At 41.3% G+C, this 16,349-nt stretch overlaps 10 protein-coding genes across 10 annotated transcripts; 7 read left to right on the forward strand and 3 right to left on the reverse strand.

The window, feature by feature from the left end:
• Nucleotides 1-406: 406 nt before the first annotated feature.
• On the forward strand, nt 407-2,335 carry NEHOM01_1828 (uncharacterized protein; the record flags this gene model as incomplete). Its single annotated transcript, XM_051490706.1, has 1 exon — nt 407-2,335. The coding sequence occupies one exon, from the start codon at nt 407-409 to the stop codon at nt 2,333-2,335; it is 1,929 nt and encodes a 642-aa protein (XP_051346666.1).
• Nucleotides 2,336-2,673: 338 nt separating this feature from the next.
• NEHOM01_1829 (uncharacterized protein) lies at nt 2,674-3,126 on the reverse strand (the record flags this gene model as incomplete). The annotated part of the gene is made up of 1 exon (XM_051490707.1): nt 2,674-3,126. The coding sequence occupies one exon, from the start codon at nt 3,124-3,126 to the stop codon at nt 2,674-2,676; it is 453 nt and encodes a 150-aa protein (XP_051346667.1).
• Nucleotides 3,127-3,179: 53 nt separating this feature from the next.
• Nucleotides 3,180-3,863, forward strand: NEHOM01_1830 (tRNA (uracil-5-)-methyltransferase TRM9; the record flags this gene model as incomplete). Its single annotated transcript, XM_051490708.1, has 1 exon — nt 3,180-3,863. One exon carries the CDS (start codon nt 3,180-3,182, stop codon nt 3,861-3,863), a length of 684 nt encoding a protein of 227 aa, XP_051346668.1.
• Nucleotides 3,820-4,662, forward strand: NEHOM01_1831 (hemolysin III; the record flags this gene model as incomplete). Its single annotated transcript, XM_051490709.1, has 1 exon — nt 3,820-4,662. One exon carries the CDS (start codon nt 3,820-3,822, stop codon nt 4,660-4,662), a length of 843 nt encoding a protein of 280 aa, XP_051346669.1.
• Nucleotides 4,663-4,821: 159 nt separating this feature from the next.
• On the reverse strand, nt 4,822-5,829 carry NEHOM01_1832 (uncharacterized protein; the record flags this gene model as incomplete). Its single annotated transcript, XM_051490710.1, has 1 exon — nt 4,822-5,829. The coding sequence occupies one exon, from the start codon at nt 5,827-5,829 to the stop codon at nt 4,822-4,824; it is 1,008 nt and encodes a 335-aa protein (XP_051346670.1).
• Nucleotides 5,830-5,849: 20 nt separating this feature from the next.
• On the forward strand, nt 5,850-7,043 carry NEHOM01_1833 (ATP-dependent RNA helicase; the record flags this gene model as incomplete). Its single annotated transcript, XM_051490711.1, has 1 exon — nt 5,850-7,043. The coding sequence occupies one exon, from the start codon at nt 5,850-5,852 to the stop codon at nt 7,041-7,043; it is 1,194 nt and encodes a 397-aa protein (XP_051346671.1).
• A 342-nt stretch (nt 7,044-7,385) lies between these two features.
• NEHOM01_1834 (uncharacterized protein) lies at nt 7,386-9,275 on the forward strand (the record flags this gene model as incomplete). Its single annotated transcript, XM_051490712.1, has 1 exon — nt 7,386-9,275. The coding sequence occupies one exon, from the start codon at nt 7,386-7,388 to the stop codon at nt 9,273-9,275; it is 1,890 nt and encodes a 629-aa protein (XP_051346672.1).
• A 33-nt stretch (nt 9,276-9,308) lies between these two features.
• On the forward strand, nt 9,309-9,644 carry NEHOM01_1835 (small subunit ribosomal protein S26e; the record flags this gene model as incomplete). Its single annotated transcript, XM_051490713.1, has 1 exon — nt 9,309-9,644. One exon carries the CDS (start codon nt 9,309-9,311, stop codon nt 9,642-9,644), a length of 336 nt encoding a protein of 111 aa, XP_051346673.1.
• Nucleotides 9,645-10,528: 884 nt separating this feature from the next.
• Nucleotides 10,529-12,106, reverse strand: NEHOM01_1836 (anaphase-promoting complex subunit 8; the record flags this gene model as incomplete). The annotated part of the gene is made up of 1 exon (XM_051490714.1): nt 10,529-12,106. One exon carries the CDS (start codon nt 12,104-12,106, stop codon nt 10,529-10,531), a length of 1,578 nt encoding a protein of 525 aa, XP_051346674.1.
• Nucleotides 12,107-12,924: 818 nt separating this feature from the next.
• Nucleotides 12,925-16,209, forward strand: NEHOM01_1837 (uncharacterized protein; the record flags this gene model as incomplete). The annotated part of the gene is made up of 1 exon (XM_051490715.1): nt 12,925-16,209. The coding sequence occupies one exon, from the start codon at nt 12,925-12,927 to the stop codon at nt 16,207-16,209; it is 3,285 nt and encodes a 1,094-aa protein (XP_051346675.1).
• Between the last annotated feature and the right edge of the window lie 140 nt (nt 16,210-16,349).

Consider the following 16,349-nt stretch of genomic DNA (forward strand, 5'->3'; position numbering starts at 1 on the left):
AGTGTGCTATAAAGCGTAGCACAGGGTGCCCACTCAGGCCAGAACGCAATATTAAGATAAGCAACGCGGTCTGGTTTAATGCACGTACAATAAAGAACACATAGAGAAGTTGAGTTAGTTGATTTATTTGAGTCGTAGTGGTGTATTGTGTTTGGGTAACTTACTATGCTGCCTGGGATCGGGCAAGAAAGAAGACGAATCTTAGCATACTTCACATTCCCAAACTATTTCCAAGCCGGTCACAATGCCTTGAGAGACACAAAGCTTGCCCATCACAAACACACCCAACCAAGCATAGGACATTTATTTTAACTTTCAAAAACAACTGGCAACTACGAAATAAATGCAAAAATTGCTACTTTCCTTATTGGGTAATTAGATCATTTTCTCTAATTTTTTTCAAGGTATGAACTTGTTAACTTTGATTCCATTAATCTTACTGGTTTTAGGACCGGTATTTGTTCATGCTGATGTGGGATCTCGGCAACCAACCACCCATGCTAATCCAAAACTCACTATATTACAAGAACTATACCGTCTAAACCTTCCTTGGGCAAAAGAGATAAACACTTCAGTATCTGGCACCTGGCTCGATTCATATGACCTAGATACGCGCCTTACAAACATAGCTAACCAACTTAACACGCGCTTGTTAAATCTCAGTTCGAATAATATAGATATCACTCCAGCCTTGAAAAACCTCAAAACCATCAAAATCAATGACTCAATCGATACAGTAGCAGAAAAGATATACCTTCTAGCGCTAACTTCATCTCAAGATTTACCACAATCAAGCAAAGGCGACAAATGCCTGGCGGTTCAAGCTCTGACCAAACTCATTCCATTCTATGATGGCATCCAGCCAAAATACCCTAACAATATGGCTGCCCACAAAATCGCCGATCTTCTTACAGTTCACAATATACTACTAAATGGCATGTGCTGGACAGTCCCAGCCCGAGATAATTACTTCAATAATATTCAAAGCTGGGTCACCCAATTGGTTATCAATGAACAGCACAGGACTCTCAAGCAAGTTGCCTATATCTTTGATGAAATAGCCTGTCTTCGCAGTGACCAGTCACTTCCTAAAGAAGCCGATGCTGATGCCTGGCTCTACAAGCAGACACTTTTCAAACTGATCAAAACCAAGGACCAACTGTTTTATTTCCCCATCCTAGCCCGGTTGCATCCCTTGAGCATTTCTCTCTTCCATAAACGCATCTATATTACTACAGTTTCCAGTGTAGCTCTACCACCAACCAGTACCAATCCCGACCACGAACTAATCATCGTTAGTATTGCTCACCGGCCAGAAATTCATCTCGTTTCCGATGACGAACCACCCACTTCATCAGACGACTCCCCGGACTACAACATACTAGCAGTCGTCAAGGCCTACGACCTGCGCATTGAAGCCACCGGCCTTTCCTCTAACACTGTCTCGATGGCAGCAGCCATTATTGGGCACTATTTACACTATAGCCAGGCCAAGATCACTCTCACTAATTTCGATGCCCCTAGCACCAACCTCTCTACCTCTACCTCCGACAGTTTACCCGACTGGGCCAATCAATACTTCAAAGCAACCCGCTCTTTTGCCATCCATAATGACTCTCTTGTCTTCCTAGCCCTTGGCACCCATATTGCTCTCCTTGGTTACCTTATAGCTGGTCTATTTTATCACTTTGAACATTTAAGTGCTGTAGTTGCTTGTTTTGCTCTGTTACTAGTGATCTTCCGTGTTATATTCCTGAAGCACAAGTCTTTCCCCTTCAAACTATTCCGGATCTTAGATAGTCTTATTAGTCTGGCCACTCTCACTTTAGTCGGCATTGATATCTACTATGCCATCACCAACTCGTCCCACCAAAGTCTAATGCTTAATTTTCTTCCCATCTATATCATATTCTATCTTACAGCTATCTTCTTTGTTTTTGCCAATATATTCCGCAGTCTCAAAACCGATATCAAAAAAAGGAAGCATCGGTTTATTATCAAAACTATTCTCTACTTCCTTAGTTTAGCCGCAGCCTGGTTTGTTCCCATCGGTAGTTTCTTTAGCACCACCATATACACTTCCGTCGCTCTCCAAAGCACCCTTCTTGCCCATACCACTGTTTTCCTCTACTTTGCCCTTGCCTTTGAAGAGTCCAAGTATTCCCACTACCTCAGCAATGTTTCCTACCAAAAGAAGCATGCCAGTCTAGTTTATTCCGGATGCGCCATTTTATTCATCACCATTGGTATTCTCTTTACTGCCAGTATTTATATCTTCCATCCCGCCATTCCCTGGTATGCCACTGCCAAGTCCGTCCCTATACCCACCCCGTAACATAACCCATCTCATCTCAACATAACCAATACCAACCTATCTCAACCAATACGTACTCTATTAAAGACAATCCTTGAGATAAGTGTGGGTACCATCTATTAAGTAAATAAGGTTGAATTGAAATAAGATGACGTCATATTAAGTTGGTATTAAGTTAGCATTGAATTGGTATTTAGTTAGCATTGAATTGGTATTAAGTTGATATTAAGTTAGTATTAAGTTGATATTGAGTAGGGGTCGTATGAAAGCATTACAATAACATAATATAACTCGACTAAATCGTTTATTATCTTGGCCCAACCCAATACTATTCTAATACTAAACCAGGCCTAGTACTCTTATTCCGGCTTCTGTAAAAAGTCAACTATGCCATTCACAACCGGATAAACTGTACTGCAGCTCTGACAAGCTAAAGCCCCATTAGTTATCTCCACACCAAACAGGACATTGAACAACCAATACACTCGCTCCTTCCCCAGGACTTCTACCAGGGAAGCAGACTCTAAAACTGCTGATAGTTCATCTGAACTAATCATCATTTCAGGTACTAAACCTCCATTAGCACCTACTCCACTATTAAACAGTCCTTCCACTATCTTAGGCAAAATAAACTCATTAGTTCCAACATCTATCATTGCAATCGTTGTTTTTTGGGCCTCCATCAAAGCCAAATCTTTATCTTTGGGTTCAGATAGAGATACAGAGACGTTACAATCAACGGGAACAAGCATATTAGTGGTCCGACAGGCTATCTTCTTACATTGAAGCAGTAGAACGGCAAAAATTTTCATAATCTCACCGTCTCAGCCGATATATAGTCATGAAAATTTCAAATATTTCCTTGATGGGTAATTTTGAACAAAAACATGTTCATTCCTTTTATAGTGAATCTTCAGCTGAATTTTCAGCCACTAGATATAAGATATGGCCTAAAGTAGCTGAGTTTTATGAGAAGTACGTTAAAGAGACCGATTTGATTTTAGATGCCGGGGCTGGGAATGGCCGGAATACTTGTTATCCCGAACGGACTTTATCTTTGGATTATTCTGAGAATTTGTTGGTGATTGCTAAGACGAGACAGTTGGGGTTAGGGTATGGTCGTTGTGATTTAGGAGAAGATCTGGGAGTAGTAAATTCGGTTTTTGATATTGTTATTTCTGTGGCTGTGATTCACCACTTATCAACTGCAGAAAGACGAGAGAAATCAGTGCGATCTTTAGTGGATGTTTTGAAACCGGGTGGGTATATGTTGGTTTATGTATGGAGTGAGTGTCCTGAGAGTAAACCGACTAAGTTTTTAGGAATTACTAATTTAGCCGCTGGATTAGATCCCGAGATAGTGGCTAAAGCAACTGCCAATGATGTTTTTGTCAGTTGGAAAAAGACAAATCAAAAAAATAGATACTATCATCTATTCCGCGACCAAGAACTAAACGAGATGGTTTTACAATCAAAAGTAAAGATTGTGGAATCGGGCCGAGATCATGGCAACTACTATGTTATTTGCCAAAAATTATTTGGGATCTAGTATACGTCATATGGCTGAGACAATTGAAACAACTGAAGTAGTGCGTAATCGAGCTGATTTAATAGGTAATCCGAAAGAGGATGAGCTTTTGGTCTCTTCTGATGAGTGTCATTATAGTGATTGTCGGGCCAAACCTAAATGGCGCGGCCGCATTCATCGTTTGGCTTTTTATGGAGCAATTGGCTTGTACTTCGTTCTCTTGTGTGCCTTACAGACCAATCGGTTTTACTTGACTATTTACTTCCTCTCACAGATAATACTGTATGGGGTTAGTAGTACGTACCATATGACCGATTGGAAAACCAGGGAGAGTGAGAAGTTGTGCCAGAAACTAGACCATACCTCTATTTTCTTGTTGATTTCTGGCACGCAGACCTGTGTACTAAGTGCAATTGCTGAGTTGAATATTAAATTGAAGACAAGTACGAGTGGGTATGTTTTACTGACCTATGCATTAGCTGGTCTAGGGATTGTGAAAGTGTTTGTGTTTCGTACAGTGCCACGGTACGTGAATGTCATGTACTATATAGTGCATGGATCTTCAATAGTCTTGTGTGTGCCCATGACTAAACTGTGGCAGGAGCGAGTAATAGTCGGGTTGTGTGCCTTTGGAGGTGCGGCCTATATAGCTGGCGGTTTGGTTTATGGCAGTAAAAAGCCCGATCCTTCTCCTAAGGTATTTGGGTACCATGAAGTCTTTCACGTCTTAACCGTAGTAGGGAACTTTTGTTTCTTGCTGACTATTATCTGGGCAGCGTACCGCCGGGACCATATCAACCAGGCTTTCAAAACCAGCTAGGTCTGAGTTGGTATGAATTGAGTTGGTATAGGGTTGAATTGGTATGGGGTTAGTATTGGATTGGTGTTCTATTTCAATGAAATGGTATGTGTTGTGATGAGTTAAACTGGACTAATAAATACTTACTGTTATGCTACGAATTTATTGGTATGATAAGATCTATGGTTGTGAATTTTGATGATATTTGTCAAAATCAAAAACTAGAAAGGTTTGATTGTCAAACTGTTTGTGCTTGATATGCTTCTGATGGTCTGGATGGGTAATTACATCGTCCAGGCTGATACTTCCCTGGCGAAACAGAGGTATCCTCTTTTCTAAAACGGACTTTTCAAAAGACCGCTTGTTCTCTGAAAGTGCCAGTAGATAGATAGTATGAAATGCCTTTCTTATCTCAGTATCTTTAGCCTGTTCCATCCGAATAAACTCATCTTTACGTGCTTGTTCTCTTTGTTTAATTCGATCCAGAATTGAAAGTGCGCGTGGATTGGGTTGAGTGGGACAAGGAGGATGGGTAGATGATATAGATGATGTAGATAGTGTAGATGGTATAGTACTTGAGTTAGGAGGAGGTGGATTTGGGGCGGACTCGGAAAGAGTAATGGCCTGGAGGGGAGGTGTGCCTGGGAGAAGAGATCCAAGTTCATTGGGTGCTTGGTGCTGCCGAAACGTCTTATCAGCCAGGATGAGTTCATCGATTGCTTGCAGTTTAGCCGGATCGGCTAAGGGATCGGCTAAAGAACTAAGATCTTCACCCGTATACTCTTTCCGAGCCCAATCTAAAGCTCTCTTCTCACAGGTCATGAACCGATTCTCCAATGGAACTTGTTCAATGATTAGTTCATTACTAGGCTGAATACAGGAAGGCTTATATTTATAGACATCACCAAAAATCCAAAGTATCTGTTTATAATGGGTCGGATTAACTTTGGTTTTTGAAAGATGAGAAACGGTTTTACAGATAGCAGAAAGAGTATTTGTGATTCTTTTGGAGTTATTAAAAGAGATAACAGAGTCCGTTAACGTGATAACGCGTAAAAGAAAAGAAAGAAAGATTGGTAATCGACGATCGCCAACAGATGAGACAAGATGGCGCCATTTCAGATAAGCAGGAAGGCAATGTTCTTTGGTTTTTCGCGATCGGGGATGGTTGGAATGGTCTGGTTCCATGTGGGCTGGCAAATTTTTGCATGAAAAGGGCCTATTCCGGCTTTGAACGACTTAATCTAAGCACAAATATTCTCCAAGGCATCTTTACTTATGGATATAGTGAGCCATCAACAGTCCAGGAACAAACTATTCCAACTATTGTTTCAGGAGAGAGTGTAGTAGTCCAGTCTAAGAATGGAACTGGTAAAACAGCCACTTTTGTTCTGGGTATGTTACAACGGCTTAGTGCCTGTACCGATAGTGATAAGAAAGTAGATAGTGATAAGAAGGTAGATAGTGATAAGAAAGGAGTTGGCAGGGGTATTCAGGGAGTGATTCTTTCGCCGACACGAGATTTAGCATTGCAGATCTTTGGGGTCTTGCAAGGACTGGGCAAGTACACTAGTAGTAAAGGCATGTGTGCTGTTGGGGGACAGTCCTTGGCTGCTGATGTTCAGGCACTGGGAAGTGGGGCAAGTATTCTTTGTGGGACACCAGGTCGTGTTCTGCAGTTGCTTAGAGAAGTGCCTAAGTACTTTACGCCAGTGAAGATGGTGGTGCTTGATGAGGCAGATCGAGTGCTTGATAGTGGGTTTGGCCGGCAAGTTAAGGATATTCTAGAGGCAGTTAAGCCGCACAATCCTCAGTTTGTTTTTATGAGTGCTACTTTACCTAAGGGTGTTACTGATATGCTAGATATTTTGTTAAATCGGCCTAAGATGTTTTTGATTGCGCCAGAACAACTTTCAGTGGCTAAAATCAAGCAGTACTATGTGGAGGTGTTGAATCAGGATAAGTTCGATTTATTATGTGAGGTTTTCAGTCGGTTTTCCGTGGCTCAAGCAGTTGTTTTCGCTAATAAGAAAGAAACAGTTATCCAACTAGTTGATCTAATGAAAACACACGGGTTTTCAGTAGCAGCTGTGCATAGTGGTTTAGCACAAAATGAACGGAATAAGCAAATGGCTGGTTTCTTTGCCGGTCAGTATAGGATTCTTGTCTCTACTGATGTAGTTTCCCGTGGTATTGATGCAGCTAATGTGAATTTAGTGCTTAATTATGATCTGCCGCCTACTTCAGAAGAGTACTTGCACCGAATTGGTCGTGGCGGCCGGTTTGGCAAATCATCCATTGCTATTTCCTTAGTCCGGCCAGAGGACAAAGACCAACTCCAAACATTCGCCAACCACTTCGGCCGGCATCCGGAAGAACTATCTCTCTCTAACGACCTTTAACTAAATCTTAACCTAAACCAACCTACTTCATTACCAACTCAATACCAACTCAATACCAGCCGCACTCAATACCAAACTAACCCAATCAAAACAACCAATAAAGATAGACCTAGTCCACTTCAATTTAAACTTAGACCGATCTAAATTAACCCTAACTCACTTTTAGTCTGTCATATCATATCTCTAGTTGGTCCTAACTAGATTCAGCTAGTTTGAGCCTATTTTCCCTAACTAGAACGCCTCTCATAATCTACCAGTCAAGAAGAGAAACAAAGTAGCAAGGTTCCCTTTATTGAAACATAGTTGCAATGCATCCATATAAACACCATTTCCCATCATATCATGCCCTCCCCGCACACAGAATCCCAATTATCCCAAACCTTGGAAGATTTACTTCATGTATTCATCTTCCGCACCACCATTCGTAGCTCACTAATCCTCAAAGAAATAGATAAACTCACCCATACCACCACTGAACAAGAAGTCGAGTATGCTAAAATGTGTTCGATCATTCTTCATCATGCCAATGAAGTTCGCGCGGTCAAACAGGCCATTGCCGCCCTTCCAATTCCAGCCGAGGAGAAAGAAAACCACCTACAAACTCTAGCCATTCTCAGTGCGGAAAACATCATTTACCGCATGGGCCATACTTTAATTGCCATGAAAGGTCTAACCATTGCCTCCAATATTAACACGTGCTTCGTGCGGAAAACCCAGAAGTTCTGGGTCCTCCCAGAAAACGTAGAAACCGTCCAGGCTATGGTTATTCCCTACCTCCCCGTTTATGTTTTCGGCGATGACGGCAGTGGCAAGATATCCTCAGTTATTTCCAGTGTTTATCTAGACACTCATGACTTCTACCTCTACCAAAGAAGAATCAGACGCGAACAAGGCGCCAAAGCCCTACGCATCCGCAAGTACAGTGAATCGTCCATCATTGCCTACGTAGAACTTAAATCCCATGAAGAAGGCTGGACCGGCGAGAAAAGCACCAAACGTCGTTTTCTTATTCATACCAAGTACACCCAAGCATTTATTAATGGCACAGATATTTGGGACGAAATCAAGTCCATCAATGCCTCAGAAGCCTTCCCACTCTATACCGAAGTCCTCCAAATGATTCGCACCCATTCTTTATTCCCAGTTGTCAAGACCGTCTACACCCGTACGGCCTTCCAGTTCCCAACCGACTCCTCCGTCCGTATTTCCATGGACACTAACCTCTCCATGTGGATTGAAGAGACCGGTAAAGTCTTCCCATACGCTATTCTAGAAGTCAAACTAGAAGAAGGCGCCGATTACCCCTGGGTCTACAACCTTATGAACAGTAAGTTAGTCATTCCAGTTGATAAGTTTTCTAAATACCTCCATGGCTGTGCCATCCATTACGACTCCGTCCCAACTATTCCCTACTGGTACAACCAAATGGTCCATCTCAAACCAGAACCATTCAACTTCCAGCATACACCCGATCCCCACCCACAATTCACCCAAATCAACCAAGAACTCGCCCAAGTCATCACCTCCATTATCAACAACCCAACTCAACCCAATTCCCAGTCCACCCCCAATCTTGCAGCCACTCCCTACCTCCCCCTCTCATCCGACACTGAATCTACTCCATCTCCTCCATCTTCTCCATCCACTAATAACTCTCTCCACCCCAACCCATCACACCCCAACCCATCTCAACCCAACCCTAACTCATCACACCCCACTCAACTATCCTTGCGTCCAACACAAATCAACAAACCCACCTCTCCGGTACAAATGACGTGCCATGTAAACACACCACAAATAATGGCAGAGAACCGCACTCCCCCAAACACTTCCCTATTTGAACCTTCAGCCCTCCGCCAACCTTCTTCCCAAGCCGCACCCACCTCCCAATCCTCTCGTCCTATCGTTGTGCCCGTCCGCGTTGAACCCAAAGTCTTCTTCGCCAACGAAAGAACCTTCCTTTCCTGGCTCCATTTCTCCATCTTCATTGGAGGTATTGGCGCAGCTCTAATGGGTCTAGGCGATATGTCAGCCGCTCTTTCCGGTCTTTGTTTTGTGATTGTGTCCGTTATCTTTTCTTTATACGCCCTCTATCTATATCTTTGGCGAGCAAAAAAGATAAGAGAAAAAGATATCGGACCATACGATGACTACACTGGACCTATAATTCTAGTCGCAGTCTTTCTATCTGCCATGATTACTTCAGTGGTCTTTAAGTATCCACTTAAGTAGAATAAATGGAATTTTATCTTTTTTAGCCCCAGTATGACTCAGAAGCGTAGAAATCATGGTAGAGCTAAAAAGAACCGTGGCCACACTCGAGCGATTAGATGTGAAAATTGCTTTAGATGCTGTCCTAAAGATAAAGCAATCAAACGTTTCCATATAAGGAATATTATTGATACTGCATCTCTTGATGACGTCAAACAAGCTTCAGTTTATGAAGACTTTGAAGTTCCAAAGTTCTACTACAAGTTGGAGTATTGTATCTCTTGTGCGGTTCACCAACGTATTGTGCGATCGCGTTCAGCTGAGGACCGGAAGGACCGAAGTAATCCGTTCACGAAGAAGAGGCAGCAGTTGTTGAATGCAACTGCCTAATAAAGAGTTGGATTGGTTTAGTTTTGATTTGATTTGGTTGGGTTTGATTAGATATGGGTTGGGTTTTGATTAGATATGGGTTGGGTTTTGATTTGTGTTGGGTGGGTTGTGTTATGTTTAGATTGAGTTTAGATTAGATATGTATTGGTTTGTGTTTAGATATGGTTTAGATGTTTATTGGTTTATGTATTGGTTTGTGTTGGGTTAGATATGTATTGATATGTTGTGGTTTAGATGTGTATTGGTTTGTGTTCTGTATTGATCTGTTTATGTTTAGATTAGATATGGTTTAGATGTGTTTTGATTTGATTTCGATTAACTATACATTGGAATATCAAAGGAATTATGAAGGCTTCATTTCTGAAAAGAAACTAAGTTGAGATTGAAATTTTAGATTATAGAGTTGGTATTAAGTTAAGTTATGTTATGTCAGTGTTGAGTTAAGTTTAGTTAGTATTGAGTCAAGTTGGTGTTAAGTTAAGATTGAGTTAGTATTGAGTTGGTGTTAAGTTGGTGTTAAGTTAGCATTGAGTTAGCATTAAGATAAGATTAAGTTGGTATTGGGTTAAGTTAAGTTTTTGATATGAAGATATGACGTATTGGGTTAGGTGAAGATGCTATAAGTATTTAAGAACTGTATAGCACTTGTTGTATGATATAAATATCACAAACTATACTGAATAAGATCTTATTTATACTTGATGGTATCATTAGGAGATCATAAAGTACAAATAACGATGAAATCAATAAATACATTGTAGTTTCATGGTCTGATCAAAATAAGTGGGCTAAAGTTAGATTGGGTTAGATTTTGGATTAGTATAGAGAGTAGTAGTAGATATCAAGAATAAAAATAACAATATTGGTGTTTATTGGGTTAGTTGCTATTCATTACTGTCGGGTGTAAATAAGTTGTAGCACTTCTTCCACTGAGCAATTCTGACGGAGCCCGCAGTAGGCTCAAGAGCATCAATAAAGCGCTCGGCTGTTTCTAAACAAAGAAAGTCGTATTCTAGCTTGGATTTGGGAGTGGCTAGACACAAGTCTAAATACTGGGCATAGTATACTTGGTAATCGGGATTCTTGGCCTTAAAAAGCATATCGCCTAAAAGGGCAATGCATTTGCTGCTGTGGTTTTCAATGCCCTTCTTGTAGCAGCGAATGGCTTCAGTTGTTCTTTCTAGTCTTTCAAAGCACTGGCCTAAGCCTTCATAAACCGAAGGATTGGTGGGGGATAACTCGGCGCACTTGCGGAAGAAATGGAGGGCGTACTCAAACATCTCTACAGCAAAGTAAATCTGAGCCATGTTTGACCAGACACGATAGTCGTTGTAATTCTTCTTAATGGCAATGTTACAGGCCTTAATAGAGGAACATGTATCTTTCATATGGAAATACTCCTGGGCCACAAAGACATAGGCAATATCAAACTCACCAGGATGGACTTCATGGAGAATTTTCTGAAACTGCTCAATACTCCCTACGTGATTTGATTTGAGGGAAAGTAGATTACCAGATACAAAATGATAGAGTGGCAAGTTGTAATATCTATCATAAACAATCAATAAAAAGGAAGATAGCGTATTCACGTCTTTTAAAGAGTAGAGAATATTGGTGTACTGGTCAAGGCCATCACGACAATTACCCAGACTAATTATCTCTTCAAAAATGCGTAGGGCTTTGGTGTACTGTTTATAATGACCATGAACAGTGGCTATCATTGATCGGGCAAAACTTGTTGATAGCCCAGGTGAAGTTTTATCAGCAGTATCAATAAACTCTTGTAGTTTTGGAGATAAAACACTCTTCTGGCTGCCAGTGTAGAGCATAAAGAGCTGAGACATCAACTTGCAAGGCACACGTTTCACTAAATCAGCTACATTAGCTACATTACAAAGATTGGCCAGTAACTTGTATGGCTCCCAAAAATAAGGCAAAGCATCAATCAGATGCAATAACATCTTCTGCTGTATCTTTTCAGATAGAAAGACCTTCTTAGATATTAACAACATAAAAACCAGATAAGGATCATCAAAAACATCCTCATCAAAAAAAGAACGATCTTTACCCTGCAGACGTCGTGATTTACCAATGCCATTCTCAAGCTCACTATCCTTGACCAAGGTGCGCTGTAAATACAGATCTACGTCCATCTCTTGCTTGATAGTGGCTAGTATGTACAAGGAATAGTTTCGTAGAAAAACCACCTCTCCAGAACAGCAGGTACAGAAAAGATAGCATAAACCTTCACTGCCATAGTTAGGACAGCCCAATACGGTATAGGCATGGTAGTACTCGCGCATACAGAACAGATTCTTCGCTCGCTGCATCATCACAGACTCAACCACATTCGATGAGACATTCGCGCTAACCAATCCGGACTTAAAGACGAACTCAACCGAATCAAAAAGACATCTTGCCTGCATCTCCATTAAATAAGCCGGAGCCACACTCTCAGTCATCTAAAAATTCATTAAACATTTGCTTGGCTTTATTGACGTCATTGGGTTAGTATTGGGTTTATTTGAGTTAGCATGGAGTTAATAGTAATGTGGGGATAGAGGGATTTGTTGTTGACGGGTTATACTATTCTTGAGTGGTTGCATAATGTTTAGGGTTTTAAACTAGTGTCGTACTCTTTCTTATCTCAGTCTTTTAGAGGTAGTGGTTTTCTGATTGTTGAGTTGTGTTGGGTTGTGTTGTGTTGGTATTATGGTTGGTATTGTGTTAGTATTATGGTTAGTATTATGGTTGGTATTGTGTTAGCCAACGGTATATTGTTAAAGAAGAGTTAGAGTTTTGCGGATATATGGGGTTTTGAGGTAGTGAATAGTTCTTTTGAGAGAACAAGTGGTTTATGATAGAGATTGTCTCCATGTTTATGCGCTTGTTGTTATGCCGTGTTTTAAACAACTCTAATCGGTATGTCTATCTCCAGGTTGGTATTCTGACGCAATTATAGCTATCTCCAAACTATTCCAATGATTCGGCTCTCGTAAATGTTCTAATAAATAGTAAAGTTTTGAGTCGAGCTTGATAAGTCATTTAAACATTGAGATCAATTTGATTGCTAGATATATGCTCAGCAGCAATTATAAAACCGCCCTCTTCTTATCTGGTATTAAAATCTCCAATTAAAACACCTCAAACTTGAACTTAGATAGTACCAACGGTGCTGCCCAGCCATTGCTTTGCTCTATTGGGGGCTGGCCATCTGGTACCTTACCATCACTGAGAGTGATATCGTACCAGAATATCTTAATTTTTATTTCCACATCTTATGTTGCTATCTCTACAAACTAATAAGCCTTTCAGAAGTCACACCCAATGCAAGTCGAGATCTGATCCAGCCCAATTCACTGAACTCGTTATTTCTCTAAATAACAGCTATCTCAAGGTACTTACTCATTTTATAGCCAGTAGTTTGGCAATCAAAGACTGGTGCTTTAAACCAGCTGGTCGAGAGATTATGTTGGGACTATTTGCCTTACTAGTGCTTTGGACTAGTGTTAGTGGATCTAATAATGCGGCGGTAGCAACTAGACATAGTGAGGCAGACATGAAAGTATCGCAAGATCTACAGCATCTGACAGAAATGGTCAGGGACCTGGAAATGATTGGTTTTGATTTTGATAACGGAATAGTGACAGTGCATAATAACATACTAATCCCTGATCAATTGCTAAATTCCAGTGGATCTAACCCAATAACAACTATTCCCAAGTATCTACTTGTGCATGAAGGCCGGTTCCTGTACTTCGAACTGCCAAACGAATTGGATTCCTCCAAGGCTGCCGATACATTAAACCGACTAAGAGAAGTGGCTAGTATTAAGACCGAACGAGCCTATGTTTGCTATAAAATAGGGAGGTCAAACTACCATCAGACCAGCATGCAAATTATATGCCGGGCCATTAACATGATTAATTCTAACAGCTTGGAGATTGATTTATATGGTGTTCTGGATGACGAATTAGGTGTCGTTCCGATCAACACAAAAGCCTGCCAGGCCGAGGCGGAAAGCGCGTTTTCTTATAACGTCGATGGCAAATTGGACGTGCTCGAGTTTGCAGCCACAACCAACTTAAACATGCTAGAGTTGATAGGCACAAAAATCATCGTAATGCTTCCAATTTCATGTATTACCCTGAAGAAAGCCCAGTGCCAGCATCTTTATATTCTTGACAAGCTGCCGCTAATAGACAACTACACCATTTCCTTTACCCTCTTACCGATCGTTTCTATAATTGATTGTCGCTTTCTTCAGACCACTTACCCTTCAAGATGTGCCTGGATCCGGATTAGTGATTCCAAAGTCAACACACTAATGCTAAATGGCCTGACGGATGATGCCGACCAAGAGGCAAGGATATCCCTGAATATAAACTGGGGGAGTCTGTGGTCTTTGCTTAGCAACAAGAACTATCAAATCAGGGTGCACATAATCATCATCGATGAAAGCGACCAGGACTCTATCCATAGAATGATTCTTGCCCCACATAGGCTCACGTCTTCTTCTTCCCGAATTTATGCCACCAAGGCCTTTTTCCAACTCTCCGACAATCAGCCATGCAGGGCCACGGAGCAATTCAGCCAAATCTATACCAAAGACAACTGTGCCAGACTGGGTATTATAGTACACGACATCAAAATCCACTATGCAAGCAGAGACCAGGATCTGTATAATACCATCGAGGTGCTGCATTTAATTAACGGCGTGAAAGAGATACCTCGCGAGGTCAAAGACATGCATGTTACCTGCCATGGTGAAGCGATCAGCCCTCCTAACTGGCAACTTAACGAAACAGTTGACCTACAGCTTTCTCGAATTCAATTGCGTGCCAACGCAGATATACATAGGCGCATCTGCAAGATGTTTTTCTGTCAGAACATACGTTACACAACCATTCAGATCAGAGGGAGTAAAACACCACATCCGCACCAGGTCAAAGAATGTCTTCTTTTTCTAACCCAATTCCAGAGTCTTATAGCCAACACACTTAAGATTGTGAATGTTCGTGATACCAGTCAGCAAACCACCAACTTTAAAATACCCACCCTCGATCTTGAACTTGAGAAGAGTCCCCAATATGCCCCTGCAATCAAGACTTTAATCTTGGACAACGTTGACGAGAGTATTATTTATTGGGTGCTTGGGCGTTATATGTTTTCTATTCCACTGGATGTCTATATTTTCAATCAGTCTTTCAACAACCTTGCTATTTCCCAAATTCTCACCAAACCTATGAGTCAGCAGATAGAATCCCTTGTGCTCAACGACTTTCTTAAACTAGATGAAGTGCAACATTACCACGGCAAAAACCAAATCAGCAACTTCTCACTATTCGACTACATAGATACAGCCATGAAGGCAAATATCAACCAAAAGCGTCTTAGACTAGATAAACTAGCACTGTATCCGAGTAACATCAAATTAAAGCCCTACAATGCAGTCTTGCAGAAATTGTTAAGCTTTAACCTACAACTACTATTTATGTCACTCAGTGACTACATTCTATGCACAACTACCCCAACCGCAGCCATGTCCAGCTCAATCTTAAAGAACAAGAAGATCTTTACTCTTAGTCAAGTTACTCTAGCAGCGCTAGAACAAGACCTTACACACTGCCAGGCCATCCAAACAACTCAAACACAGTTCAACCAACCACAGCCACTCCCAGTCCAAAAGCATGTCGTTAGTAAATTAATCTTACGCTTCCACAATCGCCCGTCACTAACTGAGAAAGGCCTAATACTCATCCTTCGCTGGACAGCTTGCCGATTTAAAGATGTGACTACTCTGAGTCTAGCCAATATTAGTCTTTCAACAAAGAAGCAGGAATTGCTAGTATCGCGCCACTATTTAGTTCGAGGCCTTGGGTCTCTTAGTAACATTCTATTAGAAGACAAAAGCCCATACCCAGCTGAATCATTAGCTGCGTCGACAATTCCACTTTATTACAACAATCTACTAGCCACCAATCCCAACACCATCCCTGAATTCACCGCCGTCTCATCTACATTACTAGTTCACCTTATCTCGCAAAAGGACAAAATTGATGACATCGTTCCCAAACACCTCATCCCTAAAGAATCCTTCGATATGGTCATACGAAGTATCAAGAAGAACGGATCAAGCATTGATTGTATCATTTGCACTCGAACACTTTACATCCCCTCCCATGAAGCAGATAGCAGAGACCAAACCACTCAGCCACCCCCATTCAATCCCGATGATAACTTCATAACCCTTTGCTACCTAAAGTGCAAGCATTTCACATGTATCAGGTGTATAATTCAAGACCAGAATAATAATAGGTGCTCAGAGTGTCGAGCTCAAGATGTGTATGTGGATATTCACCGACTTATAGCCCTCTCCCCATCTAACCTTGTCTTTGCCGAGGGCTATACTGTTTCTCCCGCCGACCAGCAATGGCTCCAAAACCTGCCATGGAACGACAATAAGATCTACTTCTACCAATCCTACGAGAGCATTGAGTCTCTGGACAACGATCTTAATCAAGAACCAGCTAGCATTACTTCCATCCGAGTCTATATTGTTTAGATATACCCATCCTATCACAACCCAAACCAAACCAATACAACCCAATACTAACCAAACCAACTCAAAATACTATTCCAGCCACCCACAACCAATACAACCCAATACTAACTCAACATAAACTAACCTAACAGTCAACCCAA

The sequence above is a fragment of the Nematocida homosporus genome, assembly GCF_024244095.1.
Source record: "Nematocida homosporus strain JUm1504 chromosome Unknown 4541, whole genome shotgun sequence".
Lineage (NCBI taxonomy): Eukaryota > Fungi > Microsporidia > Nematocida > Nematocida homosporus.